The following is a 24,430-nucleotide window of genomic DNA, read 5'->3' on the forward strand; positions in this document are numbered from 1 at the left end:
CTTTGGACTGGCATCTTTAGTTACGTGATTTCTCCTCTTTTTTGACAGGAGATTCTGTTTCATAAGCAACATAGGCAACAAACTCTTCATCAGAGATTTCTCTTGTTATGAAATCATCCAAAGCAATTGCTATTTCCATTGCAAGGAGATGCTTGCACTGTATAAAAGATTAAAATTGAATCTTACAATTTTCATGCATCAATTCAGTGACAAATTATGGCTTAGCTATAAAATAAACACCTTTGCAATTTAAAATCTAACACAAACAGATAGGAAATCAGAACCTAGATCATGTCAAGTCTTTTGATTTTAATGTTTAAAATTAAAAATCTTTAGAAGATCTAAAAATATTAATGAAATGGTGTTTTCCAGTGAAAGCATGACTTAAAAACAATATTGTAAAGCTGTCAAAACATGATAAAGACTTTAAGTTTATGTTTTGAAGTATATTATGTGCTCAAACTGGACATTTTATAAAAACTTTACAGAATAGTGATACACACCAACATTGCTTCCTTTTTTAACAGAACTGCAAAATAAACAGAAAGGTATTTAATATTTTATTTTATTTGCAGAGGAAAATTATATCTGTACTTACATGAATATATATAATCATTTTGTATTTAAATTGAATTTTGAACTATTCATATTCTGTATCAAGATAACAATTTCAAAAGTTATGTTTGATAGAGGCAAAAAGATTACCTCTATAAAAATTAAACTATAATTTGAGATATTTGTAGAGTAGGGTGAATTCCTTAGAGTAAAGTTATCCTATTTTGAAATGGTGAAAACTTCAATATAGAATCAAGAAAACACCACTAATGCCTGACGCTTTTATGCAAACCAAGGTACCTGGCTTTGCTACATTTTGCAGAGTATTGCAATTTTCGACAAGATCTTACACATGCCCAGTCATTTTAGTGCATTGAGACCAAAGACTATATCATTGAAGAAAAGAAGTTTTACATCATCGAGCAGTTGGTATGTGATATTAAATATTGATTGCTATATCTGGCCCATTTTATTGTTAAATGACATTTAGATTACAATGTTTGTAGTTTACCTGTATAAAGATAAGAAGGGCATGAACAGTAAGAACAAGATGGAAAACAGCAGTATGGTATACCAGAAGAACCTTTTACCTAAAATATAGAGCATATAGAGCAAAGAATACCAGAATGAGAATGGCTTCATCTGAATATTTGTCAAAAGAACAGGTGAACAATAAACAGTTTAAAGTCTCACAAATCTGCTGAGAAACACAAGGACTTTAAAGGTATCTTGCATTTTTATGGCATTAAGCAAAGTACACAATTTCTAGGTAATCACTCTTCCTTCCAAATACAAGCACGTTAATAAGGTAGACTTCTTTTACGATGGTGGTGCGAGGCAATCATTAACATGCAGGTGCAATCTTAGCAGTCAATAAAAAGTGTGCTTTTCTTCTTTTCTAACTAGAGAAATCTTATTTTGCTGTAATAAGCCCCACTACATATATTCTCAGCCTAAAATTTCTGATTTAAATCAAGATGCCCAGAAAAGCCAAATGTACCAAGATTTCTAGTGAGGCATAGCAGTAGATTATAGCAAAGGATTATAGTGAGGCATAGCAAATCACTGCCCGATACCAAGTGTCTTACTTTACGATATTTCAGAAATTTGGAACGATGAACTTATTATTCCAATCAAGAAATAAATAAATTCATAATTCAAGAAAATTTGCTTTAATGTGGTTACAGAGTGAAGATGCTTCGGTAAAGATCAAGCCCGTAGACTGCTAAACTGGATTGGGGGGGGGGGCATGGATAGGAATATAGCTTTTCGATTTTCTATACCTGCCTTAGGAAATGCAGTCAGATCAAGCTGCGCTTATAAGATCTTCAAACACAATTTTCGCAAATTATTGGGGGAAGGGGCATTGCCCCTTGTCCCTCAGTGTCTACGGGCCTGGTAAAGATTAAGTCAAAGCTTACCTGGAAAAATTCACGCTTGGCAGGAGTAAGAAATTTGGTAATAAATTTTCTGTCAACGAGATCAAGTGAATGTACCAGCATTGTGGGGAAAAGACAGTTTAGTCTAGAAAGCAATCACAAAATGGTTTCCTTTTTAAAAATATACTTATTGTAGATTAAAAAAGCTTAATTGTAGATTAAAAAGGGAGGTTTAGGTATACTTACAATGAAAGTGCTTCATCAGTAACTAAAATATAAAATGAACAAAAAGTTAAAACTTTTTGGTAGTATTGAGCATGGAAATTTTTGTTTATGAACCAACAATAATTTTAAAGACACTAATAATAACGTAAAGACTTTCAGTCTTGAGGTGGAAACTCCCAACAGGCTCTTTCCGTCATCAAGCTTTAGGGCCTACTTGTCTGCACTATGATGCCTCCAGGCAGGGGCAGATCCAGAGAAAATTTGAAGGAGGGGCAGTTGGTAGTGGGGGCGCTGAAAATTTTTCAGAAATTGATGATGAGTGTACGCCGAATTCACTTTGTAAGGAAATTTTTCACAATATTGTTGTATACTTTGAGGAAATATTTGAAGCAAATTAACCTAGAAGTCTCAGAAACTTTTTCACCTTATTCTCGTTCTTCAAAAGGGGCGCAAAATTTCTTAAAAAGGCGCTAGACTTGCTTCAGTTTGATGAGGGAGGGACAACTGCCGCCCCTAGTTGCCACCCCCCTCTAAATCCGCCATTGCCTTCCAGGACATTCTGTACATTCACTTAGCTAAATATAGAGACTCGTTTCATCTTATAAGAATTTGTGTCTCATTTTAAGCAGTTTCCTATTTTGCAATGTTCATACCAGAGAATCATATATTCAGGCTCAAAACAAAAAAATTCTAATTAATACAAAGACCAGACAAAATATTAAATCAGTGGTGGCCCGGAACATTAAAAATATTGTCAGTTATGATATTAAAGACCTTTGCCATGCTTTTCTTTTTCCTCCCTTAGGAATTTAAACAAATGCGTGGCAGTTTTTCTTACGATGTCTTCCATGTTACTCCGTTTCTTCGTTTATTTATTTTTAACAATCTGGAATTTTCCCGCCAAAGCCACGACGACACAAACAAGCCATTTCCGCCTCGTTTAGAAAATGGCTTGTATTATCTGATATGAGGCAACAGCCTTCACATTTTCGCATGGTGCATATCACTTTTCATTTCACACAAAGTTTTCTTTCTCAATTTTCACACACTCTCAAGAAGCGTTAAAAGACAAAATATCACAATGGCAACAATTCTTCAAAAGATTGCAGATATCGAAAATGAGGTAAATATCGTATATCTGTTTTCAAGCAAAATTGATCGTGAATTGCCAAGACATTTGGAAATTTCCAAAGACTAGGCCAGGATGTCATCAAGTTGTCCACAGTTCGTAAAGGATCATCCGAAAATAACACATCACATGAGATTTTAAAAAATTAACTTTTTGATTCTCATGTCAAAACTTAGTCAAAATGTAGTCAAAGTATCTACTTTATAGTTTTATTTAGAATGTAACAACTTTTTTCATAGTATCTTGTATCAAAATTTTTGTATGCCCTGATTCGGTTTGTTTCTGTTAAAAATTGTTTTACATAGAACATAGGGTAGTCATGGGTAATGTCAAACACCTTTAATTTAATTTTTTTATGTTAAATTAACATGATTTGTTGTTTTTCAAAAATCAGCGCTAATCACTCCCTGTGGGTAATGCTTGACATCCATGGGTAATGACAGACAGGCAGATTAATCATAACACAGTTTTGTCAATCTAGATAAGAATATGAAATAAGGCCAGGGATAAAGGCAGAGTTTAATTCTAGGGTGGGAGATGGTTATAGTTTCCCAATAAACATCTTTATTAGTTAAAAACATGTGTAATTAAGGCTAAACAACAATGAGCTTTGACAGAAAGGCCACTATTCTATCGGAAAATCGTATTATTCATTGTTATCTTACAAAAACAATATTAAACTGGAAACCTTTCTTCTCTTTCTAGAAATAGGGCTAATATTTTCTGGTTCCCTTAAGAGTTTGCTATGTCAGGATTTCGCTGTATTTATTAACATTTATTGAAAGTACAAAAATGGAAATTTTTACCAATTTTTAAATTTTCTATTTGGCACAAGAGTATACATTTTTATTTTTCAAAGCTTTTTTGCAAACAGAATTAAAATTTTTATTATATGAACAAAAGTGTCACAAAATACCAAAAGTTGATATCCACAAAAATAGAGGTTTTTCCGCAAAAAAGTGTCATAAAACTCACTGGATCAATGCTTAAGTACAAACTCTCCAAACAAATTTAGAAAAATGGTAGCAGTAGAAATGGTACCAACATAAAATGGAGATTTCCCTCTCTGTAGACAGGTAAAAGTAAAAACGGTGCAGTTAATGGGGCCCTGTTTGCATGATGCGGTTTTCATTTCATATCAATTAGTTTCGTACTGGATTGGCAATCATTTTACATGAAAACTATCCAATCTGTTATGGTTCATACAGTTTTCACCTTTTCAAAATGAAAACTCTTTTAATGAAAACGTTTAAACCAGGCAAACCCCCTCGCAGTATAGCATTCTGGTGCATAACAGTGTTTTCAGGTAAACAGAGCCCTAAATCAAAGATAAAATGAAAACACAACTGTAACATGTGAACAGGCAAAAAATTTGTGTAAAATTGGGAAACTAGATATGATCATGAAACGAAAAGGTTATTGTTTAAACAGGTCCTAAGATGTTTACTGTAAAGGTGGTAACTCAAAGCCAGAGTAAGGCATGCATTAAACCGCATTTCTTGGGGAAACGAAGCATGTGCCAAGGTGTGCATGTGCCATCATTCACCTTTCCGAGGATGGCCTGATTTACCAAGTTAGTCATTAAATTCATCAAGATGCACTTCGTCATGCAACTTCGTCTCTTGCTGGTTCTGGGTTTTCATTAAATCAGATAAAGAAATGATAGCACACTCAAGAGAAGCAAAGTATACCAGTTAAAATTGTGGTCCTATAAGCTAAAAGAACACCATAAGTTAGCTTTAACCATGCAAATGCAGTTGAATCTGTTCAAAATTAATACATATAACCAGTGTAAGACCTGAGTATTGTTGATGGGTTACTGTTGTTCAAGCCTGGGTTAGAACCAAATTACGATATTTGATGGGGAAAGATTTGTACCACAATGTCTCAGTTGATTTTGCACATTTTGAGGTATTCTGTGGTGTTCTAATTTGATCAGATCTAAAATACTAACAATATATACTTTTTTACATCATTTTGTCACTCTATCTGCAATATCTGACTTTTGCTTTTCTCTTAGTTCTGTTAAGGGTCAAGGTACCAAACCTAGGGGTCTATTTCTCAGCATCAAAGAAATTGAAAAATTGTGCAATAATTTGATACAGCGACACAAATTAATCTAATTATTTATATTGCAATTATTTTGCAAATATTGCTCAAAATCTTTAAATCCAACTTAATACTATCCATTTTTAGATGGCAAAAACTCAAAAGAACAAAGCAACAAGTAGCCATCTTGGTATGTTAAAGGCTAAATTGGCAAAATTGAGGAGAGAGCTTTTGACACCAAAGGGAGGTGGAGGAGGGCCTGGAGAAGGTAATGATAAAACTTCCTTTTAATGTATGATTTTTTGTCTTACTTAGGGTCTCACCTATTTGAAGACTGGAAAACTGTATGATTGATACCTGGTTTTTTGCTGTAAATTATTGCACTTGTTAAAATATGCAGAGGGCACAATGGTGGTGTCACGTTCGTTGCTGCTTAAGTTAGACTCTCTATTAGATTGAGCAAATCCCTATTCTTTGAGGTTGCTCGTTTAACTTGTTGGACAGGCAAGTCCCAATTATGTTGTTTATCATAATTCTCTAAACTTTTTACTAGGCCAATAAAGGACCAAAAACTCTTTGTTATGGCCCTTTTATAGCCTTTGCCTAGCTGTTGGACATTTTAGTCAACAAAGGCAAGGGCGTTGAGAGGGGGGGTTAGGAGGGGCAAAAGGTCCCGGGCCCATGCTACGATGGGGCCAGTAATAAAGTAGAAAGATCTGTTTACAAATTACTATTTCAGCTACTTAGCTATATGGAATCAACACCTGTAAGTTTATCACAGAGAAATGTCCACATGTCCTTGATTCATTTTGCACATTCTTGTAAAAATCATTAAAAAACTTTATCAACAATTGTACCTAAAAAAGGGTATTTCCCTTGTTCTCCTGGAGACTGAAGGGCATGGCCACAAATCACCCCTGGGGCTGAGCTATGCCATTGCTTTGTATGCCATTGCTTTGTCAGATACAAACTGAGACCACCTCTGTTAAAAAGCATAAGTCAGAAGGGAGGGTCGGTATGAGTCATTTCGTTTTAGATGAATGCTTTAAGGATTTGTAGCATGTTCTAGCTAGGTTTTGTGGCTTAAACAAATGCTACTCTTAAAGATCATGTGAAAGGAGAATGACAGTAGTTGGTTTGAAGCAGAGGTTCAAACCGTCTTTGCAAAGATAATGGTATAGTTTAAACATCTATTAACACTTTTAATTGCTTTATTAAAGTGATGAAAAATCCTTCAAATCTAAATCCAAAAGGACGATGGAAAATTCAGACTGTAAAATCTACAGCCTCCTTAAGAGAGTTTTCAATGGAAATTTATGGCCCGCTAAAACAGAAAAATTATATAGATACTAAAGGGTCTAAGACATACATTTCAGGACACATCAGTTAGTCTTTTGACAATATTGAATAGAGAAAGTTCTGAGCTTATACATACCTTAAAGGAAACTTTCATTAAATGGGTATCTTAAAGCGAACATTTGATTGCTGTTTAATTGTTTCATGTGATTGTTAAGTTGTGACCAATAATAGCTACTTCCCCTGTGGTTGATGTGACTGTTTGCATTAAGGGTTCGATGTTGCCAAAACTGGGGATGCTCGTGTTGGTTTCGTTGGATTTCCATCTGTTGGCAAGTCAACTTTGCTAAGCAATTTGGCTGGTGTTTACTCAGAAGTTGCAGCTTATGAATTTACCACTCTGACCACTGTGCCAGGTTGGTCCACTTTCTTGTTTATTGTTTTTGTTTACAAACCACTAATCTTCTTAATCTCTGTTTCTACTGCACTTAATCACAGGAACAGTATGAGCAAGGAACTGGGTTGTTCTTTCACCCAGGTTGTTCTTTCACCTGGATTGTTCTTTCACCCGGGTTGTTCTTTCACCCGGGTTGTTATTTTAACGGGGTATGTATGCACATATAGAGACAGGAGCCTACAGCATGGTTATGCATTAATGATTGTAAACGAACTCAAGTTCCACACTTGGTAACCCAGTCTGACCTAGGTGTGATTTTTTTTACACTACAAACCGTTTAACCGGGGCTCAGACCCGACCTAACTAGAATAAGTTTAAGCAGGGGCTTGATATAGCTTTTGTGAACATACATTTTTTAAAGGAGCTAAAGCAATAAGGAAGAAAGATGAAATTTGAAGAAGAAAAATTGTCTCACAATATTAGATTAGAAAAGTGCTACCAGTGCCTCGATGCAGATCTTTGCCAAAGAAGATAATTGCAAAAAGATACAGTAACTGCCTGCTGGAAAGTTTTGATACATTTGTCCTAGGTACTACCTGGGAAGAAATCTTTCCATCATTCATTGCCCAGTAAACTAAAGACTTTAGACAGGCATTTTCTTGACACATTATCTAGACATAGCGTTAGGAATGCAACAAAATAAGAAGACATAGCTATAATTTCCAGCTTTTACAGGCTTAAACCTAAGATTTTTTTCATAGAGACATATAAGTACAATGCAAATCGATTTTTAAATGATCTTCATCGATGATCTACTCTCTTCCACCTATATAGGTTTTCATTCCTTCGCTGATGACTCTTTGGTCTTCTTCGATTCACAACACCTTTTTTGTTTTGAACTGTACCCTTTAAAGAGCGTATTAGAGAGCAAAATGTATTAGAATGCTAAATGAACAAAAAAGATGAATTTTTCTCGAGGACTGCTTACAATACACCTAATCTCTTCATCTTAAGCAAATTCACATTTCAGGTGTCATCAGGTACAAAGGAGCGAAAATTCAGGTATGTTTGTACAGGTTTTTATTATTTGTGTACTACCACTGGCAACTTGTTTAAGTAGCCTTAGCTGTTTCCTAGCAAGGCTAGTTTCTCTCTCATAGGAAGTTTTATTTTTAACCAAACTTCTGTGCCTAAAATAAGTTATTATGAAATTCATAGTTTCTTGAGATTCATTGGAACGATTTTCAAAGAAAAATCAATACCTTAAAGATACAGATAATGACCAGAAATGACTGTAACCTGAAGAAAGCCAAAACTTTGCTAGCAGCACTTTTTTCTGTAAACTAATTAATATAAGTTCAGGACAAGAAAAATAACTCGAACTTCAAGACTAAAACTATGATTGACATTATTGATACGATTGCCGATAAACAGCTTGTTTGTACCGACAAACTAATGTACTTTAAGTCTGGGATGTTACATTTATTTGAAGATATAGTGACTTGTTTTCATTATGGAATCTGCAGTTGTAGCAATAAGGGAGCTTTCTACAGGAAATGAATTGGTATTGGGATTCTGTCAGGCATGTTTTTACAACGAAGCTGGCATATTTTGCATGCAGTGTACTACTTCGCCAGCACAGAATCAGAAAAAACTGTTTAAAATTGACATTATGAATAGCTAGAAATCGGTAAACAATTACAATCAGAGATAAATGAATAGACCCATTCTTAGTAGCAAGGTATGACTAGTAAATGGAAGCTATGCAAAAGGCCCACATTTTTTGCAACGAACCGTTGGCATTCCGTTTTATAAGTCGAGCAACTCTCACGAACCAAAGTTTAGATTATAGAGTTTCAATACAAAGGACACCGTTTCTGTTTTTGATTATTAAGTAAGCATTCAATTTTTTTGCACGAAGTTGAACGAAAATACATTTTACACATACACAGGTACTTTTTACCGCAGCGGAAATTTGCGCGAGTATAAATGAACATGAATGACGAAGACGCTTTCTAATCAGTTATCAAAATTGCACCTGATTTTGATTTTAATCGCAATTTTTTCGATAAAGCGCAATTTTTTCAGGCACAGTGCTGAGTTATATACTGTGTTAATAAATGTATAGCTCTAATTTCGTAATATGAAGTATGCAGAAAGGACAGTAGATGATTATCATTGCTGCACATCAACCCACTTAGCGTCTGTGGGCGTATTTAAATTCCCACTGTGTTTTGTAGCTCTTTGGCTCTTTTTGTTATAAATCTAACATTATTTTTGCAATATCTAGTGGGCCGTTTGAAATCCAACATAGAAACATTCAAAACTCCCATGGTTACGCGCAATGAATATCTGCGCAACCACGTGACCCTGCATTTCGTCAGCATTTTCAAGCAATGAAAAGTAGCCTTTCTAATAACGAAGTAGAATAGTTTGCATGTCGCTGATGAAATTCAATGTTTCTTTGAAATTATGGTGTTACAACTACTTTCCTTTTAATCATAACCGTATCTTTCCGTCAACCATCAACGTGATAAAATATTGTTTACATAACATCGCTCCAGTTACGCATAGCTTGAAGCACGCTTCTTGGCGCAGCATTTGTGAATGGCTATGACATGCTTTATTGCACGGTGGCCGATAACGATGAATACTTGTGCAGTGTATTAATCTTTTGTGTTATCTCCTGTTTAACGTCATTTGAGGAATTGGTATTGTTTCTGTTGTAAAACTGTGGAAATCTTGCAATTATTACAGCGTAAAGTTGTAGAACATCTGCCACAGTGGTTAGGAGAGATAGCAGTTCTTTTATGCGGGTCACTTAAGTATGCTGGATATTTTTGTATGTTTTGCTATAATGTGAGTGCAAAATCCTAACAACCTTTTCAGGATTATTTTCCTTTATTTCAGCTTTTTCGCCCAGCTACCGATTATCTAACGCAAACATGCAAACTTTTTTTAGAGTACAGTGAGCTATATGAGTGTTGGCATGTGCTAATAAGAATTTAGTCGTCTACTCGCTTTCTATTCGCCAGTTAAGCATGAACTGTAGTGACCATGCTCCTCCTACTGAGCTCTGTGTAGCATCTGCTGTTGTTTTCTCTGTTTTGACACTCCTTTTCCAAGAACTTTTGTCAGCCTATTTCTGGTTTTAAACTACTCTAGCCTGAGCTTCTCAGTAAGCTTTACAGAAAAATTTCAACGTAGTTAGTTGGATGGGTTTCGTAAATTTGGCTACCGACTAAATCCAAATTCAAATTCATTGTCTCCGCCTTTCTGGATAAAATCTTAGCTATTTGAGATAAATAACCACAAAGTTAAGCCAATTTAGATATCTGCCTGATAGCCCAATTTCAAAGCGCTTAATATTATAAGAGTCTGTTTTTTGTAACAATAAGGGTGCGTTTTCTTCAAATATGAGTTAAGACCTCCACTGTAATGCAAATTAAAGCAGGCCCTCTGTTATATGATTTCATTGTTCTATTGTAGCTCTTGGATCTTCCTGGAATTATCGAGGGAGCCAAAGATGGGAAAGGAAGAGGCAGGCAGGTCATAGCAGGTCCGTCAAACATGTTTCCAAAGAAAGTCACCGACTTTCCATTTTGCCGAAGATTTTTCTTTTGAGGTGCTATTTAGTGACGGTTTAAACCATCGGAACAAGATTTCCTGATTTTTAATGAGTTCTTTTACTGTGTGTCGGCCGAAAGGCGGCAGTATTCTGACTGTACGTGGACCGGTCAGCGATTCAATAAAGATAATATAATTGTAAATTGTATTGCAAAAGCCGTAGGATGATTTTTAATGGGTCGGATAAACGCTCACAGGAAATGCAGGTTGTACGCAATTCGCAATTAGTATCCATTACGTCATTCCATGTTGCCAATTCCTGAATGTATACCTGGGGTTATGTTGCTACCTTGATACTGAAAGTAAATCATCCTTTTTTAATCTTGCCATCTTGACTTAAAGCGCCCAGGGATAAGTGTCAGTATTGACTTCAGTTCTTTATCTTAGGTCATTAGGAATCGTCTTTGTCCACCTATAGAGGATTTTCTCTTCATTTATAGGTCTTTTTGCAGGCAGAATGTATATATTAGCCATATTTATTAAACTCCAGCCCTTTTCCTAGAATTTCGCATCATGCAACGATCTCAACCACATGCCAAATTAAAGTAACAGTTAAAGAAGTGCATGGGGTCTAAAGAGAAAATTAACAATCCAAAGGAAGAAAAAGGTGTTTTTCTGCAAAATCGATATATAAACCCCGATATCGATTCTCTGCTGCAATTAAACCTCGCTTATCTGAATATTGCATATTTTTCAGGTTGTTACCCTTATTTATTTAAGTTCAGTTTCAGTTTTGACTTTTTTCAGCTTGTTAACTTTTTCTTCCACAGTTGCTAGAACTTGCAGTCTCATTCTGATAGTTCTCGATGTTCTCAAACCCTTGCACCATAAAAAAATCCTCGAAAAGGAAGTCGAAGGCTTTGGCATAAGGTACTTTGTATTTTAACCCGTTAAACCATCAATAAGCCTTTATCCTTTACCGCATAATCCCTAACATTACCTTTCCTCTTATCCTTTCAACAGCTTCCTTTTTCTGGCCTGACCTTCTCTTACCTCGCCTTTCTTTCCTCTACCTCATGTTTCCTTTAATTACCTTCTATCCCAAAATCTATATTTGCATTACTTTACGTCAACTGCCCTACCTCTTGTCCTTACATCAACTTCCCCTTTCTTACCTAACGTTTCCTCACCTCATCTTTCTTTCTTATACCTCATGTTTCCTTTAATTACCTTCTATTCAAAGCTCTATATTTGCATTGCTTCACGTCAACTGCCCTACCTCCAGTCCTTACATCAACTTCCCCTTTCTTACCTGACATTCCCTTACCTCGACTCTATCTCCTGTCCTTACATCAACCCCCTTTGTTTTACCTCACCGTTCCTTACCTCATCACATTTTCATTTACTTCACCTTCCATTGCATTTGCTTATCTTATCTTACTTTCTCTTACCCAGGTTTAGCTCAACTTACTTCATTTTACTTTTCCTTTTCTCATTTTTGCTCTACCTTGTGTGCTTTTACGTTTCCTTTCTTTTCCTTATCTACCTTTTTCTTAATTTTTTATTTATAAATTCTAATGTGAACACAATTCCTCTGAAAAATGTCTGTTTATTTTGATCCTAACAAAGTTGTTTTGCAAGCAAATTTTTAACTGCGTTTTTTACCTGCACCCTGATTTGTAATTGAAACTGGAATTTTTGTACCTTATTAAACCAAGTTATGGTGCTAAGCTACCGCTATTTTAAATAAAGGCCATCTCACTCTACATTCCCTCGAAAAATTGTCTCTTCGGTGAAACCTGGTAAAGACCTGCCCCTGTTTTGATCTAGTGTAGAACTTAAGCAATTGCTCTCGTTTTGTCTCGTAGGCTGAACAAGAAGCCACCAAATCTTTCAGTCAAAAAGAAAGAAAAGGGTGGCATAAACCTCACATCAACGGTAATCTCGCATATATATTATAGTCCCGACTGCGTTTTTCTAGGCATTTTGTAATTTAAGTCATCTTTGAAACTAAAATAATCTGATGATTAGCAATGTGAGATGCAGAACCTGCTTTTTTATTTGCACTATAAATTAGTTGTTTGCTACAAAAAAAATACATATGTAATGATTGTGCAAGCAATGGTACTCGAGTTAGTGTTTTGAAGGAGCTGTTCACAGACTGTTGATGACTTTTAGTTCTCTAGGAATATCCGAAAACAGACCAAAGTGAACACCTTTAGATGCGCCATTTTTTCACAGTGCACACTACTTTAAATGCGCCATTTTTTCAAAAACCTTCACGTGATTTGTTTCCTTCTCTTTAGACGTAAAGGTAGTTGTTGTTTATCAGCAAATGCTAATAAAATGGATATCTTTTCAATCAGTCTCTAGTTGAGTTTAAAGAGTCTTTAAGCTTTTTTGCAGCCAGCATCGATACTGGTTTCACATTTCTGATTAAATAATACTTTGAAATAAGGGAAACTATATTGTAAGTTTTATGTAACATGCTTCGAATTGTTTTTGAAAGCATTAAACTTGCCTTTAGCTGAATATCAATGCTTATGAAATATTCCAATGGAATACACTGTTGGCATGATGTATTACGTAGCATGGTTTTCTTATGATTCGAGCATTATGTAATATGCGTGAAGGAAAGCCTAGAATTATTCATTGCATAAGCAGTCTTTTGTTGACTAATAAAACTTTTATTTGGCAATCAGTAGTGAATTGACTTTCATACTTGGTTGTCCATCTCCCTAGCTATCAAATCTTGACATCTTATTGTCTCGTTGCTTTCGTCAGGTTCATCAAACATACTTAGATTTAGACAATGTCAAATCAATTTTGTCTGAGTACAAGATTTCCAATGCAGATGTCATATTAAGAGAAGACGCTACAGAAGATGATCTTATTGACGTCATTGAAGGAAATAGGTAATTATTTCGTTACTTTTCAGCTTTAATCCATATGTAATGAAGCAACAATAATTATTTTATTCAAAAACAATTTCAATGATTCTTCAGAACGAGCTGCATATATTTCAAATTTTGCGCTTCTGATCCTCTGCTTGCTTTGTGATTGTTCTATATTTGCCCATCATCTTTGTGTATCTTCAAGTAACAATTCACAGCGCAGCATGGTCACAGTTCATAGTCTTCAGACCTGAGCCTTTGAAATATCGTTGCACTGACACATATCATTTTTTAACATTTCTTAGGCCTGTTCTTGACTTACTGATCGCATTATATCAATTTCAATAGTTCTGGTGAATGATCTTAGCAGAAGGGGCATCCTATGTTGTTTTAATCTTATTCCGTTGCCTCAGGCTTGCACAAGAAGGGAAGCTTAAAAGAATAAGTTGCTTTAAATTCAACCTTACACATATGGATCTTTGTTGTTATAGTAACTAGTTATGTTATTAAATATTCGAACATTTAGCTTAGCATTTGGTCGAGTGAGTCTATCCGATCCCTACTTTATTAAAATGTTTGAATGTCTTTAAATCTTCCAAATATTTCGGTTTCAGGGTATACATACCGTGTATTTATGTTCTAAACAAAATTGATCAAATTTCAATCGAGGTATGATACTCCATTCTATATGAATATTTTATGCTCTTTTGTTTACTCTCCATTTTTATTATCACAAGTGATAAGGCTTAAACTAGTTTAATTTGTCATCAATTTCTTCAATCCATTCTGCGCTGCGCTTATATTATAGCTTCCTACATGAATAATTGTTTGGCGAATTTGCACCTTATATTTCCATTTTCCGTTGTTATTCTGCATACATTAAAGCATGAAGTTGAGGTGTAGTAACTAGTCGTGTATATCAAAGTATTAATGTTATATTCCTCCTCTGTAGTATTCGAATAAAATCGAATTGAATTGAATAGTTGTTTATACTGGGTTTGTCACAAAAACGAACACTTCTTTATATCAATGACAAGTAAGAGTGTTCTTCGTTTTTGAAAGTGCTGAAAATGGACGAAGAAAATGCCGATGATAGTTCTTAAGTATGCGTTGTCTGCTCTAGCATGTGCCCGATTCACAGAGGTACAGGGAAATTGATACATTAGAGAAACTTATTCGAATACAAGATAGGACTTATTCGTTGTTTCCCAATGTTTCATGCCTGCGCACTCATAAGACAGCCTTTAATATTGATTATAAACTATATTGGATGATCATGAAGTTTTTGTGATGTGTCATCCTAGAGGACATAAGCCCTGTATCGGTCTATGAAAACGATTGCTCGGGCTCACTGGTTGCCTAAATGCACTTATTGTTGGAATATTCATACCTTTGCATCAGCCACATGATTTAGTTTTGCCCAAAATGTTGTTAGCGGCTTAACCTTGGTTTACTACAAAGCTGCAAAAACTAGTCTCTTTCGTGATTTGCGTGAGCTAGAGTTAATCGTATTTATGTTGTGGATTTTGAAGTTGCAGGTAAAGTTATTCAAGAGGTTTCAGTAAAATATACGCATATTTTAGTATCCATAAGGAACAGAGAAATTTCTTGAAGTTTAAGTGCATTTTCTGCTCTTCAGCTAAAAGACATTTTCCTGATAGTTTTGTCCAATTCCGAACATGATAAAAATGACTATGGTTTAATTTCTAAGTTTGTCTATTGAGAAATTTATATACAGTATCCCTGGAATGACATTTATTGCCATTTTTTTCATTGTAACTTATGTTTTGTCGTGATTATTGATGCCTCCATGCTGCTCATGCAATCTTTTTCTAAAGCATTTTTCCATTCAGTTCTTTGTTACCAAAATTTCTTTGGAAACTGTTGTGTCATTTAAAAGCTGACATAGGTATAAGCCAGCATTTTACCTATGTTTAGGATCAAAACGTACTCACTCTATCTCTGAACAAATCCTGATCTCTTAACCTTCCCTTTGAACAGGAGCTGGATATAATCTACAAGATCCCTCACTGCGTGCCTATATCTGCACACCACAAATGGAATTTCGATGATCTCCTCGAAAAGATATGGGACTATTTGAATTTATCCCGAATGTAAGTTTTTCATTGGTTTTTGTAAACCGTTTGCATTTTGGCCATGCTGTTAAACTGGCTGTTGCTTTGTTTGTTCAGTGATTTGACAATAAATATTGCTATTAAACGGCCTCTAGCGGGGTACATGATGCCACACAGCAAAACGGCAAATACTTTCTGTGTTGAACCAAACAGCTACAAGTTGGTGCTACGAGTTTCACGCTTAGTAAGATCTTCAGGCAGTCTATGATTTCTTTGTAGCTTTTTGTATTAAATTGTCGCAGCATCCCAGAGGTATTGATAATTTAAATTACCTGTGAGGGTGATTTCAGTGAAAAATATCTAGATGTAGGTATTGCCCATTTAGATGCTCTCTCTCAAACGCCTTCTAACATCTAAATCAGCTGATAAGTTTGAGGAACACTTCGGGCACTTACCTCTGTAGCCTAGGAAGATGGTACTTATATCAAGCTTGTAAAATTAGCTTATCCTTAAGAGACATAACTCAATAAGCAACCTGTGGTGACGTTTCAGTTAGTAGTAGAAGAAGTTTTTCATGGGAAGATCAGAATAAATCTCACATGTTACATAGCTTGCTGTTTTTATGGCATATGGTGTCTCGTGCTCTCAAGAGCCCATCATTACCCTTCAGCAGTTTTGTTGTGTTGTTTATTGGGACACTGTTCCTTTAAGTAGTATTAATGACGCCGTTGAAGTAGGTTTTCATCCAATTCAGCTCATTGATCTGTCCAATTCAACTTAGCAATTCTAGGTTCCCTGGATAAATTGTCGGGTAGTTTGTTCTTTCCTGTATGCTTTGCTATTCTTTTTGCAATGCAGGCTCGTTACCCGGCAGCTTAGGTGTATAATGAAGTTGGCGATAAACAGATGTGCTTCTAGTATCCCACCAGCCGACCGGGTTTTTCCAAAGATACTTGACATTTTCTCCTTATATCAAAGAGAATGTATTATTTAGTAATGTGACCAATTAAACCGCAGTCAGTTTTAGCCTTTTAAGATGCTTAAGATTCTTTAAATTACTTGACTACAACCTAGCCTTTATTTACAGGTTATTTGCGATGAATGTTTCTAATTATGGATTTAATTCCCTTTCATTTAATCATTTAAACCTGTAGCTCTGAAATGACTGTCCATCCTGAAGCTGTTTGCAAAGAACTGGAGACAAATCCACCAGCAGGAAATAATTAGCAATGCGAACACGGCTAATTAATCTTGTCTATTTGATTTTCTATCTCAATGCTTCAGCTGATAGGCCTAAATGTTATTGCTTTAAAATCTACTTACAACTGTGCATTAAAGTTCTTTTCTGTTGCTAGATATACCAAACCAAAAGGACAACTACCTGATTACGAAGCCCCTGTTGTTCTGAATGGAGAGAGAACTTCGGTTGGAGATTTCTGCAACAATTTGCACAAAAGTATTATGAAGGAGTTTAAATAGTAAGTGAAAATTCTTCTTCAGTGAGTCTATATTTGTAAAAACCGGTGAACCACATTTTTTCTTTTTAAAAGTCATTTGGCATACATGATTTATTTGACACAGAGTAATTTGGCTAGGTACATTAATACTTCATTTATATCTACTTTAAGTCCTATTGCCTTTTTAATCCTTAATCTTGAATTGGCATTAAATATTGAAGCTGCAGGTTTTTGTCAGGCCATGGCAATTCGCTTCAAAATTATTTATATTATTAATAATTTCAGTATTTGCTACATACATATTGGAGCATTTCTTTATGCGCTGAAGAACTTGCAGCTGACATAAAAATCTAGAAACACCTGCTCTCCCCCTCTTAAGAATATTCTATTGATATGAATGTCTACCAGGAGTGTAATACATCAGTTAGGCCTCAAATGTCCTGCTATCATGGCATCACGCTTTCTCGCTTTTCGAAACGCTCCGTTTTCCTAAAGTGGATGCCTGTGTTTGTTTCAATTATATATAGGATCTGCGTTTAGTTTATTTCCTTAAATTTCGTTGATATCGTTTTTTAAATCGAATTAAAGTGCGAAATTTCACAACTTTTGAAGAATGTTTTCGGGTTATGTTTATATATTCCATGCGCTGCAGCCACAGAATTCGATTGAATTTTTGAAGTTAAGGTTGTGGACACTTTTTAGCAATAAAGTACAGTTAGTAATATATTTCGCTGAGCTGAATGCAGCGAGACAAGACATTACGTCATCATTCCCGATTGCATACGTCCTCAGAATCCAGCATTTGGAATAAATCAAGGGGAAACGAGAGGGTATTCCAGTTTTGTATTTGTAAGCGTGTTCCTGTCTTTTGGTTGACAGAATTAGGGAACAGTAGCCTCTAAAAATGGTAAAACTTTGCGGGTTAGCAGAATGGAAAAATCTTATGGGTTTTACGTCATCGAGCATCCAGGGACATCAATGCTTGATCGTTTTAAATAACAAGAGAATTCTAAAAATTGGCCTTAGCTACGACAGTTTTGAAGAAAAACATTTTTGTTTACACAGAGAATCGAGGTTATCTTGTAAGGGAGACTAATTTGAAAGTCTCAATAGCGACTCGTAATTTCCATATTTCGATTCTTTATGGTTCGTTTGGGTTTTTTCTCTGTTATGTTGTTTTTGTTTGATTTGTTTGATGTTTGAAACTACATTCTTTATTTTTTTATTATTGTGCTCCTCATTGAATGTCATCTATTTGTTAAAATTGCAGTTTTTATTGATCTGCGTGCGCTTTCTGATTTTATACACGAAAATTAGTAAACATACACATTGTATACACAATTTTGGGATATTTGTTTCCCTGTTCGTTTGTAATTTTTCCATATTTACTGTTTTTGGCATACTCTTGACTTGTGAACGAATGTTGGACAATTGTCGAATCACATTTTATTTTGGGAACCTTGGTAGTTGCAAATAAGCCACGAATGTTCTTTTCTGGAACCGCTTTTTACCTGAAGCTCACGGAAACATAATGTTTTATTCTATCGACGAAACGCTGACTAACACGACCTACATCCCGAGCTTCACATCGGTACAAAGGCACTTTGATATAAACGGGAGCATGACCTCAGTATTTTAGACCATACGAGGCTTCAAAGTGGAAAAACAGTTGGTTATGGCCTATTTTTATTTGACATTCAAAATCTGATGAAACGTTGCAAATTCACAGCATTTTGAATTATTCAGGGCACTTTTCTTGACCAAGCGAGCCAAGCAAGCAGCAATTTTTCCCTTAAAAATAGTCAAAATTTAATCAAACCAATTTTCCTTTCTTTTGGAATCCCATCGATTATATTGCCTATAAAAAGTTGGCTTCATATAAACACTGATTATATATCCAGTTCCTATTTTGTGAATAGAAGCATCAAGAAAGTACAGGGAGTTCTTCGCTCCTTTTCAATCGTGAATTTAATAGCTGGGTGCAATCAATTAAGTTTTACGGTGGAAGCAGTCGCCTTTGTGCTCTGTGCTGAAAATGACAAACGTGTCGACGACATACTGAAAAAAAACCGCTGGTTCGGGTCACTAGATCTGGTCTGTTTTTGTGAAAACCGGCTAAAGTGTTTGCTAGTGCCAGACCTAAAGGGCTACCCATAGCAACTTCATCTAACTGTTGGTACATTTTGAAAATGAAACTAAATTCAACGCCTCGAGAATTGGGGGCAATTAAGATCGTTGCATATTTGCAAAAACCAAAATGCCCAGATAAAATTTGATTCATTAGTCGGTCAGCATTTGCTCACAAATCCGGCGTGTGCCGAAATGAATAGCTTAGCGCGGTAGTTGAATCCTGGGATTTTATACTTTTAAACTTCAATACTGTTGTGTTCCAAGTTAGAATATTGTTCTGTTCCAAATACTTTTGGCAATGATTGAAGATTGCGCCAGCTAATTAAAGGAAATGCTTTAACAAGTTCTACAACAAGGAGTATTCTAAGTCGTATCGTTGTATCGGATTTATTTCTTTATGTATTTATACATTGTAGTATATAAATAGAGATATCAAGACTTTTATTAATGACATACGTCATCCATATTCCAATAATTTGGATTTAGAATAACTTCAGGGAATTTTGGATTTATCATGAAAAAACCCTTGATTTAAGACTGTTGATGGAATTTAACCTGAGATGCAAGGTAATAACGTAAGTCGTGAAAATCTTTCACCATTTTTACCCATATCTTAGGCTTTTTGACCTTTTTGGGCTGACTTGGTCTCGCCCGGATAGGGCAGATACTTTTAAATTGTTTTTCTTTTATATCTAAGTTTTCAACATACACAATGATTGATTCAAATAAAAAATCTGATTTCGAGGCTATTTCTGACCCTACCCCCCCCCCCGGTTATGTCCCCCCCTGGTTATGTAGAATCTTATTTTAAGGCCTCTACAGACCAACAATGACTTTCTTTCAAAAAAAATGTTCAATGTCTACATACATCAAATAGATTAGATTCAACCTGATGCAAATTGATTCCAAAGGTACACCCCAACTACTGCTCCTCATTTTTATGAGTCATATTTTAGATAGAGACATTTCGATTATTAGCAGGCCCTTATTTATTTGCGGGCGCATGGGCAATTTTCCCCCCTGCCCCCTCTAGGTGGACCCTGTCCATAGAGCATCGCTTTACACTACTTTCTTCTTCACAAAGTAAAGCTAACATTTTTAGTAGATACTCTAGTCACTCGGGTTTTGACATAAAACTCCTGAATGCTTTTTGGTCTCCTTAGCCTATAATTATACCTCTACCTCAATATGTGAAAACAGGCCTTGCCTTTGCCATTGATGGTTGAAAGATCATTCAGTCATTCACTAAGCTTAAGTTTGTAGCAGCCGTTGATTGCAAGTTTAGGCTGACCCTGTTCAGTCCTCATAAACACACATTTTAGTGTATGGATATTTACTTAGTATAGATGCACAGTTTTGCTTCAAACATACCAATGACGATTGCTGTGAGTGTTTTCATTTGGCATGTAACCACCATTCCTTAAGCCCCCGTGCAATTTCAACCTCTCCCCGGACGTCACGTTTCCGTTTTCTTGCCAACGGTATCTACAGTTCCCTAAAACATCTAGCTCTCAAGCAGTAAGAAGTTTATGCCATTAACCATTTTTTTCGTACATCTAAGCTAACATCAAAGCCAACATTGGAAGAATAAAAATTTGAAGATTTTATTGATTAGACAAATTTTTGTGTGTTTTCATGGTGCAAATTGGCTTTAAAAACTTTTGATTTAAAAGGCACAGAATAATTTTATATGTTTTGAAATTCGCATTTTTAATATTAAAGTGAGTTCTTTGTAAATGCCATCTGCCAGCATTGGCATGAACAGCGAAGACGAACAAATCGCTCTTTTAAACGTATTTTTGAATTCGATCATTTCTTGACACAGGCTATCCTTGTCTATAAATCCTTGTTTTTTTGCAGCTTTACACTAGCATCTTCAAGGAAATGAACCGATTACAATATGGTCATCAGCTTTTCAAGCTTTGTGTTTGCGGGCACTCTTAGCATCTGTGAAATGGTCCCTTGTAGCGCGCTGGTTATAAAAATCGCTTTCTATCTCCTATTCCTTAGTGCTTTGGTATGGGGATCTTCGGTAAAACACAATCCGCAAAAAGTTGGCAAAGAACACGTGCTTCAAGATGAAGATGTCGTCCAGATTGTTAAAAGGTTTGCAATTTACTCAGTTCTCATAATCACATTGTGCAGGCTACAGATCGCTGTTTGTTATACTGCCACAAAAATGCTTTGAAACACTGAAGAACCTAAGGGTGGAACCTATGCTACTGTCAGTAGAAAGTGTTCGGCATTGAGAGGTCTCCTTCAGTAGGAGGTTTCCACCGTTAAGAGGTGACCGCCAGTAGAAGATGTCCGTTAGTTACAGGTGTTTGCAAGTTACAGGTGTTTGAGGCGTCTGTCAGTGGAAAGTGTATGTCAAGAAGGTGTCCATCAGTGAGGTGTGCCTCACAGTGACGTGTCCGCCAATAGGGGTTGTCCGTCAATGAATGGTGTCCGTTAGTAGGATCTGTCCGTGAATTGATGGCGTCCGTCAGTAGAAAATCTCTGTCAGTGAGATGGGTCCGTAAGTGGGAAGTTTTGAATAAGGGAAGTTCAAAATTTTGAAGTGAATATCACAATTGGTTCCAATACTAAAAGCAATAGAAATCTCCAACTTTTTATCACTTTTCCGCCATTTTGAATTTAAAGCATTGTCTGTTCAATCTGAACTGCTATTTAGTATTGTTTACTGGAGGCAGAATTTCCCAATCGAGGTACATTGCAAATGGAGGTCGCAACTTAAAATTTGTTTTTACAAAGAAATCTCAAACATCTTTTTTTAGAACTTGCTTAGATTACACCCGAAATTTTCTATTTCTGTTTTCCCAAAGACACAAAAATTAGCCAAATCTGCGAGGAAGTGTGACAAAGTTGCAAACTGCACTTTAATATGATTCTATATTTGGGTTAAGGAAACTAGAAGCTAGTGAGCTGCATGGCACAAAGATCATCCTACCTCGTTTTGTCCCCCATTTTCACCTTATAATTTTTTCTCCTGGTTTAATATATGTACCCCTGTGTTTCTAAAGGCGTCCATTTGCGCCACTTCGCAATCACACGATGTGTGCCAAAGCTTCCATGATAGAGAATAGAATGCCACACACGCCATTTTATATTGTATCTGGTCATACGATTTCATTTTTAATTCTCAGAATAAGGAGCTCTGAGCCATCCTTTCATTTTGAAATCTTTGCAGTAGACGCGTCTTTTTTAATCACCGTTTGAAGGAGAATCTGACTGATGACGTTAAAAATTATCCCCCTTCTGGTGTGCCGTTATCTATCAGAATTGATTTTCCTTTCAGAGTTTGAGGCTGATTCGACGATAAATGTACCTGAGAAGATCTGCATAGGCTTTAAATATTTCTTGGATGGACATGTGACAATAATTGGAAACATCATCAGAACAATGTATTGTTAGTTAGCCGACTAACACCAGTTAAATGTTGCTGCATTAGCCAAGGTAAAGCTTCAAATCTTAGTTAAAAATTGCAATGAAATATGATCAAAAACAGTAGCTGCTCACTTTTAAGTTTCTCTATGCGAACACAAAACTTCCAGGTTCATCTTTAATGTGTTTATCATTGTTGGAAACAAATCTTAAGGTGGGCACGAACGCGATAACAGGCTAGGATTGCACGACAGTCTCTACGTTGAACTGAAAGTTGCAGGGGGATATAATCTGCCGATTGACGCTCAATCGTATTCATAGGATAAATTAGATTCGAAACAGTGATTCAACGTGTTTTTGGTATTAAAGAGGTTTTGAATTCCTGGTGTGGCATCATATCATGGTACTGAATAAGATTGCCGACTGCTGACTGGTTTTACGATAGACTCTGGTTCGGACTGACCGGCAAGGCACTGACCTACAGAGGGCCTAGCTCTATTTTGTTTTCAGCCTTTTGTGATCCACACGGAGGCCTCCAGGTCATGGGCCGAACGCCCAAGATCTCTGCAGTCCGCCCCTGTTTCAGTTTAATTCACATTTCAAAGTCAATACTTGTACTGTCAATGAAGCGGCTGCTGGCATTGTCCTTGCCAGATGTATGGAATATCTCTTTGAAATTTCAAAAGCCTGTACGTTTTATGCAGCAGCCAAGAAAGACCTTTTCTTTTGTTGCAATACGCAATCGACATTTTTTAGCTCTAGGAAACAAAATCGGAGGATAATTCCTGTGTAGTGAAATTTGCCCTAGTCGTTGGAAAGCTAAGAAAAATTTATATGAATTAATTGGCTACATGGGAATACATAAATATTTTCTTATTTGAAGTAGTTTCAATTTAATCTATAGCATGAAAACGATGACCTTTAATTAAGCTTATAAAATGACATCGGCTTCTCGGTCATGTATGGAATCGTCTCTCAATTGCTATTTGATTTTCTTTTGATCTTTATTACATGTACATCAGAGAATGGTGCTTGAGAAAGTGTTTAAATGTAGTGGAAATGGATTAACGAAGACTTGAAAAATTTCCAAAAACTTCTTTAAACTAAAAACAACATTACAATATTTTATTCATTCAGTTAAAACATAACTCAACTTTTTTCTCAAAACGGAACATTTTTCAATTTTTCCCCTATTCCAAACATTCGTGGAACAATTTTCTTTTAAGACTTATTCAAAGACTTTTCTAACTAGATCATTGAGAAAATCGATGACCTACTGAAAGTTTGGATACTTTGTTTTGTATAAATCCATCGTCTCGTAGCGTAATCTGTCTTCTTTAGTTTGATTTTTAGTTGGACACTTGCCTGTTTTAGTTCTTGTGTCATTTCAGTTCGTATCTGGCCTCACCGATGTTTCTTTGCAGTTTAATTGATAAAACACTCAGCATATGACATTAGTATTGCCTTGACTTTGTCATCGACTTTGCTATATTCCCTTCACGGTTAGAGCTCCTTTTTGCTGTTTTTGGATGTTCGTAGCATGAATTTTTCTATGCCGTCATTCAGAAGGCACTTTGCAATCAACTCGCCCTATATTTTATTCTTTGCCTCGCTGTTTTCCTTGCCTCGGTTAATGCTAACACAGGACCTTCCACGCCTCGTGTGCCTTTTTGAAAGGCTCGTAAACCTAGGATTTTTCTGCATTTATCTTGCCCGTAGATCTTTGCCTTCAAATTTCTTCAAAACGGGATTACCTTCTTGTGCATTTGCATCCAGTTACGATTTTCCTTTGTAATAAACTGGCATATGTTGAAGTATTTTTCATCAAGCACACTCCTTCTTTAGCTACACGTTTTGTTATTGTTCATCCCCGAGTAAATCCCTCCCGCGTTT

General features: G+C 35.9%; 2 protein-coding genes across 2 annotated transcripts; one reads left to right on the forward strand and one right to left on the reverse strand.

Annotated features, from left to right (window-relative positions):
- Window positions 1-16: 16 nt before the first annotated feature.
- On the reverse strand, window positions 17-3,072 carry LOC135683606 (zinc finger SWIM domain-containing protein 7). The gene is made up of 6 exons (XM_065198912.2): window positions 2,934-3,072; window positions 2,181-2,202; window positions 1,977-2,079; window positions 1,067-1,145; window positions 504-529; window positions 17-157 (listed from the first exon to the last, which is right to left on the reverse strand). The coding sequence occupies exons 1-6, from the start codon at window positions 3,007-3,009 to the stop codon at window positions 17-19; spliced, it is 447 nt and encodes a 148-aa protein (XP_065054984.2). The 5' UTR covers window positions 3,010-3,072.
- Window positions 3,073-3,149: 77 nt separating this feature from the next.
- On the forward strand, window positions 3,150-22,671 carry LOC135683603 (developmentally-regulated GTP-binding protein 1). The gene is made up of 13 exons (XM_065198909.2): window positions 3,150-3,282; window positions 5,485-5,605; window positions 6,906-7,049; window positions 8,061-8,092; window positions 10,520-10,589; window positions 11,428-11,527; window positions 12,466-12,535; window positions 13,382-13,512; window positions 14,106-14,160; window positions 15,493-15,605; window positions 16,922-17,044; window positions 21,164-21,259; window positions 22,452-22,671. Exons 1-13 carry the CDS (start codon window positions 3,241-3,243, stop codon window positions 22,456-22,458), a joined length of 1,104 nt encoding a protein of 367 aa, XP_065054981.1. The 5' UTR covers window positions 3,150-3,240; the 3' UTR covers window positions 22,459-22,671.
- Window positions 22,672-24,430: the final 1,759 nt, after the last annotated feature.

The sequence above is a fragment of the Rhopilema esculentum genome, chromosome 7 (assembly GCF_057945365.1).
Source record: "Rhopilema esculentum isolate cy_ngs chromosome 7, ASM5794536v1, whole genome shotgun sequence".
Lineage (NCBI taxonomy): Eukaryota > Metazoa > Cnidaria > Scyphozoa > Rhizostomeae > Rhizostomatidae > Rhopilema > Rhopilema esculentum.

Coding starts and splice junctions, on each gene's coding strand:
- LOC135683606 (XM_065198912.2), bottom strand. CDS start 3,009: ATGGAAGACATCGTAAGAAAAACTGCCACGCATTTGTTTAAATTCCTA. Junction 2,080..2,180: donor ACTGATGAAGCACTTTCATT/GTAAGTATACCT, acceptor ATTGCTTTCTAG/ACTAAACTGTCTTTTCCCCA. Junction 158..503: donor TAAAAAAGGAAGCAATGTTG/GTGTGTATCACT, acceptor TCTTTTATACAG/TGCAAGCATCTCCTTGCAAT.
- LOC135683603 (XM_065198909.2), top strand. CDS start 3,241: ATGGCAACAATTCTTCAAAAGATTGCAGATATCGAAAATGAG. Junction 8,093..10,519: donor ACAAAGGAGCGAAAATTCAG/GTATGTTTGTAC, acceptor GTTCTATTGTAG/CTCTTGGATCTTCCTGGAAT. Junction 12,536..13,381: donor GCATAAACCTCACATCAACG/GTAATCTCGCAT, acceptor TGCTTTCGTCAG/GTTCATCAAACATACTTAGA.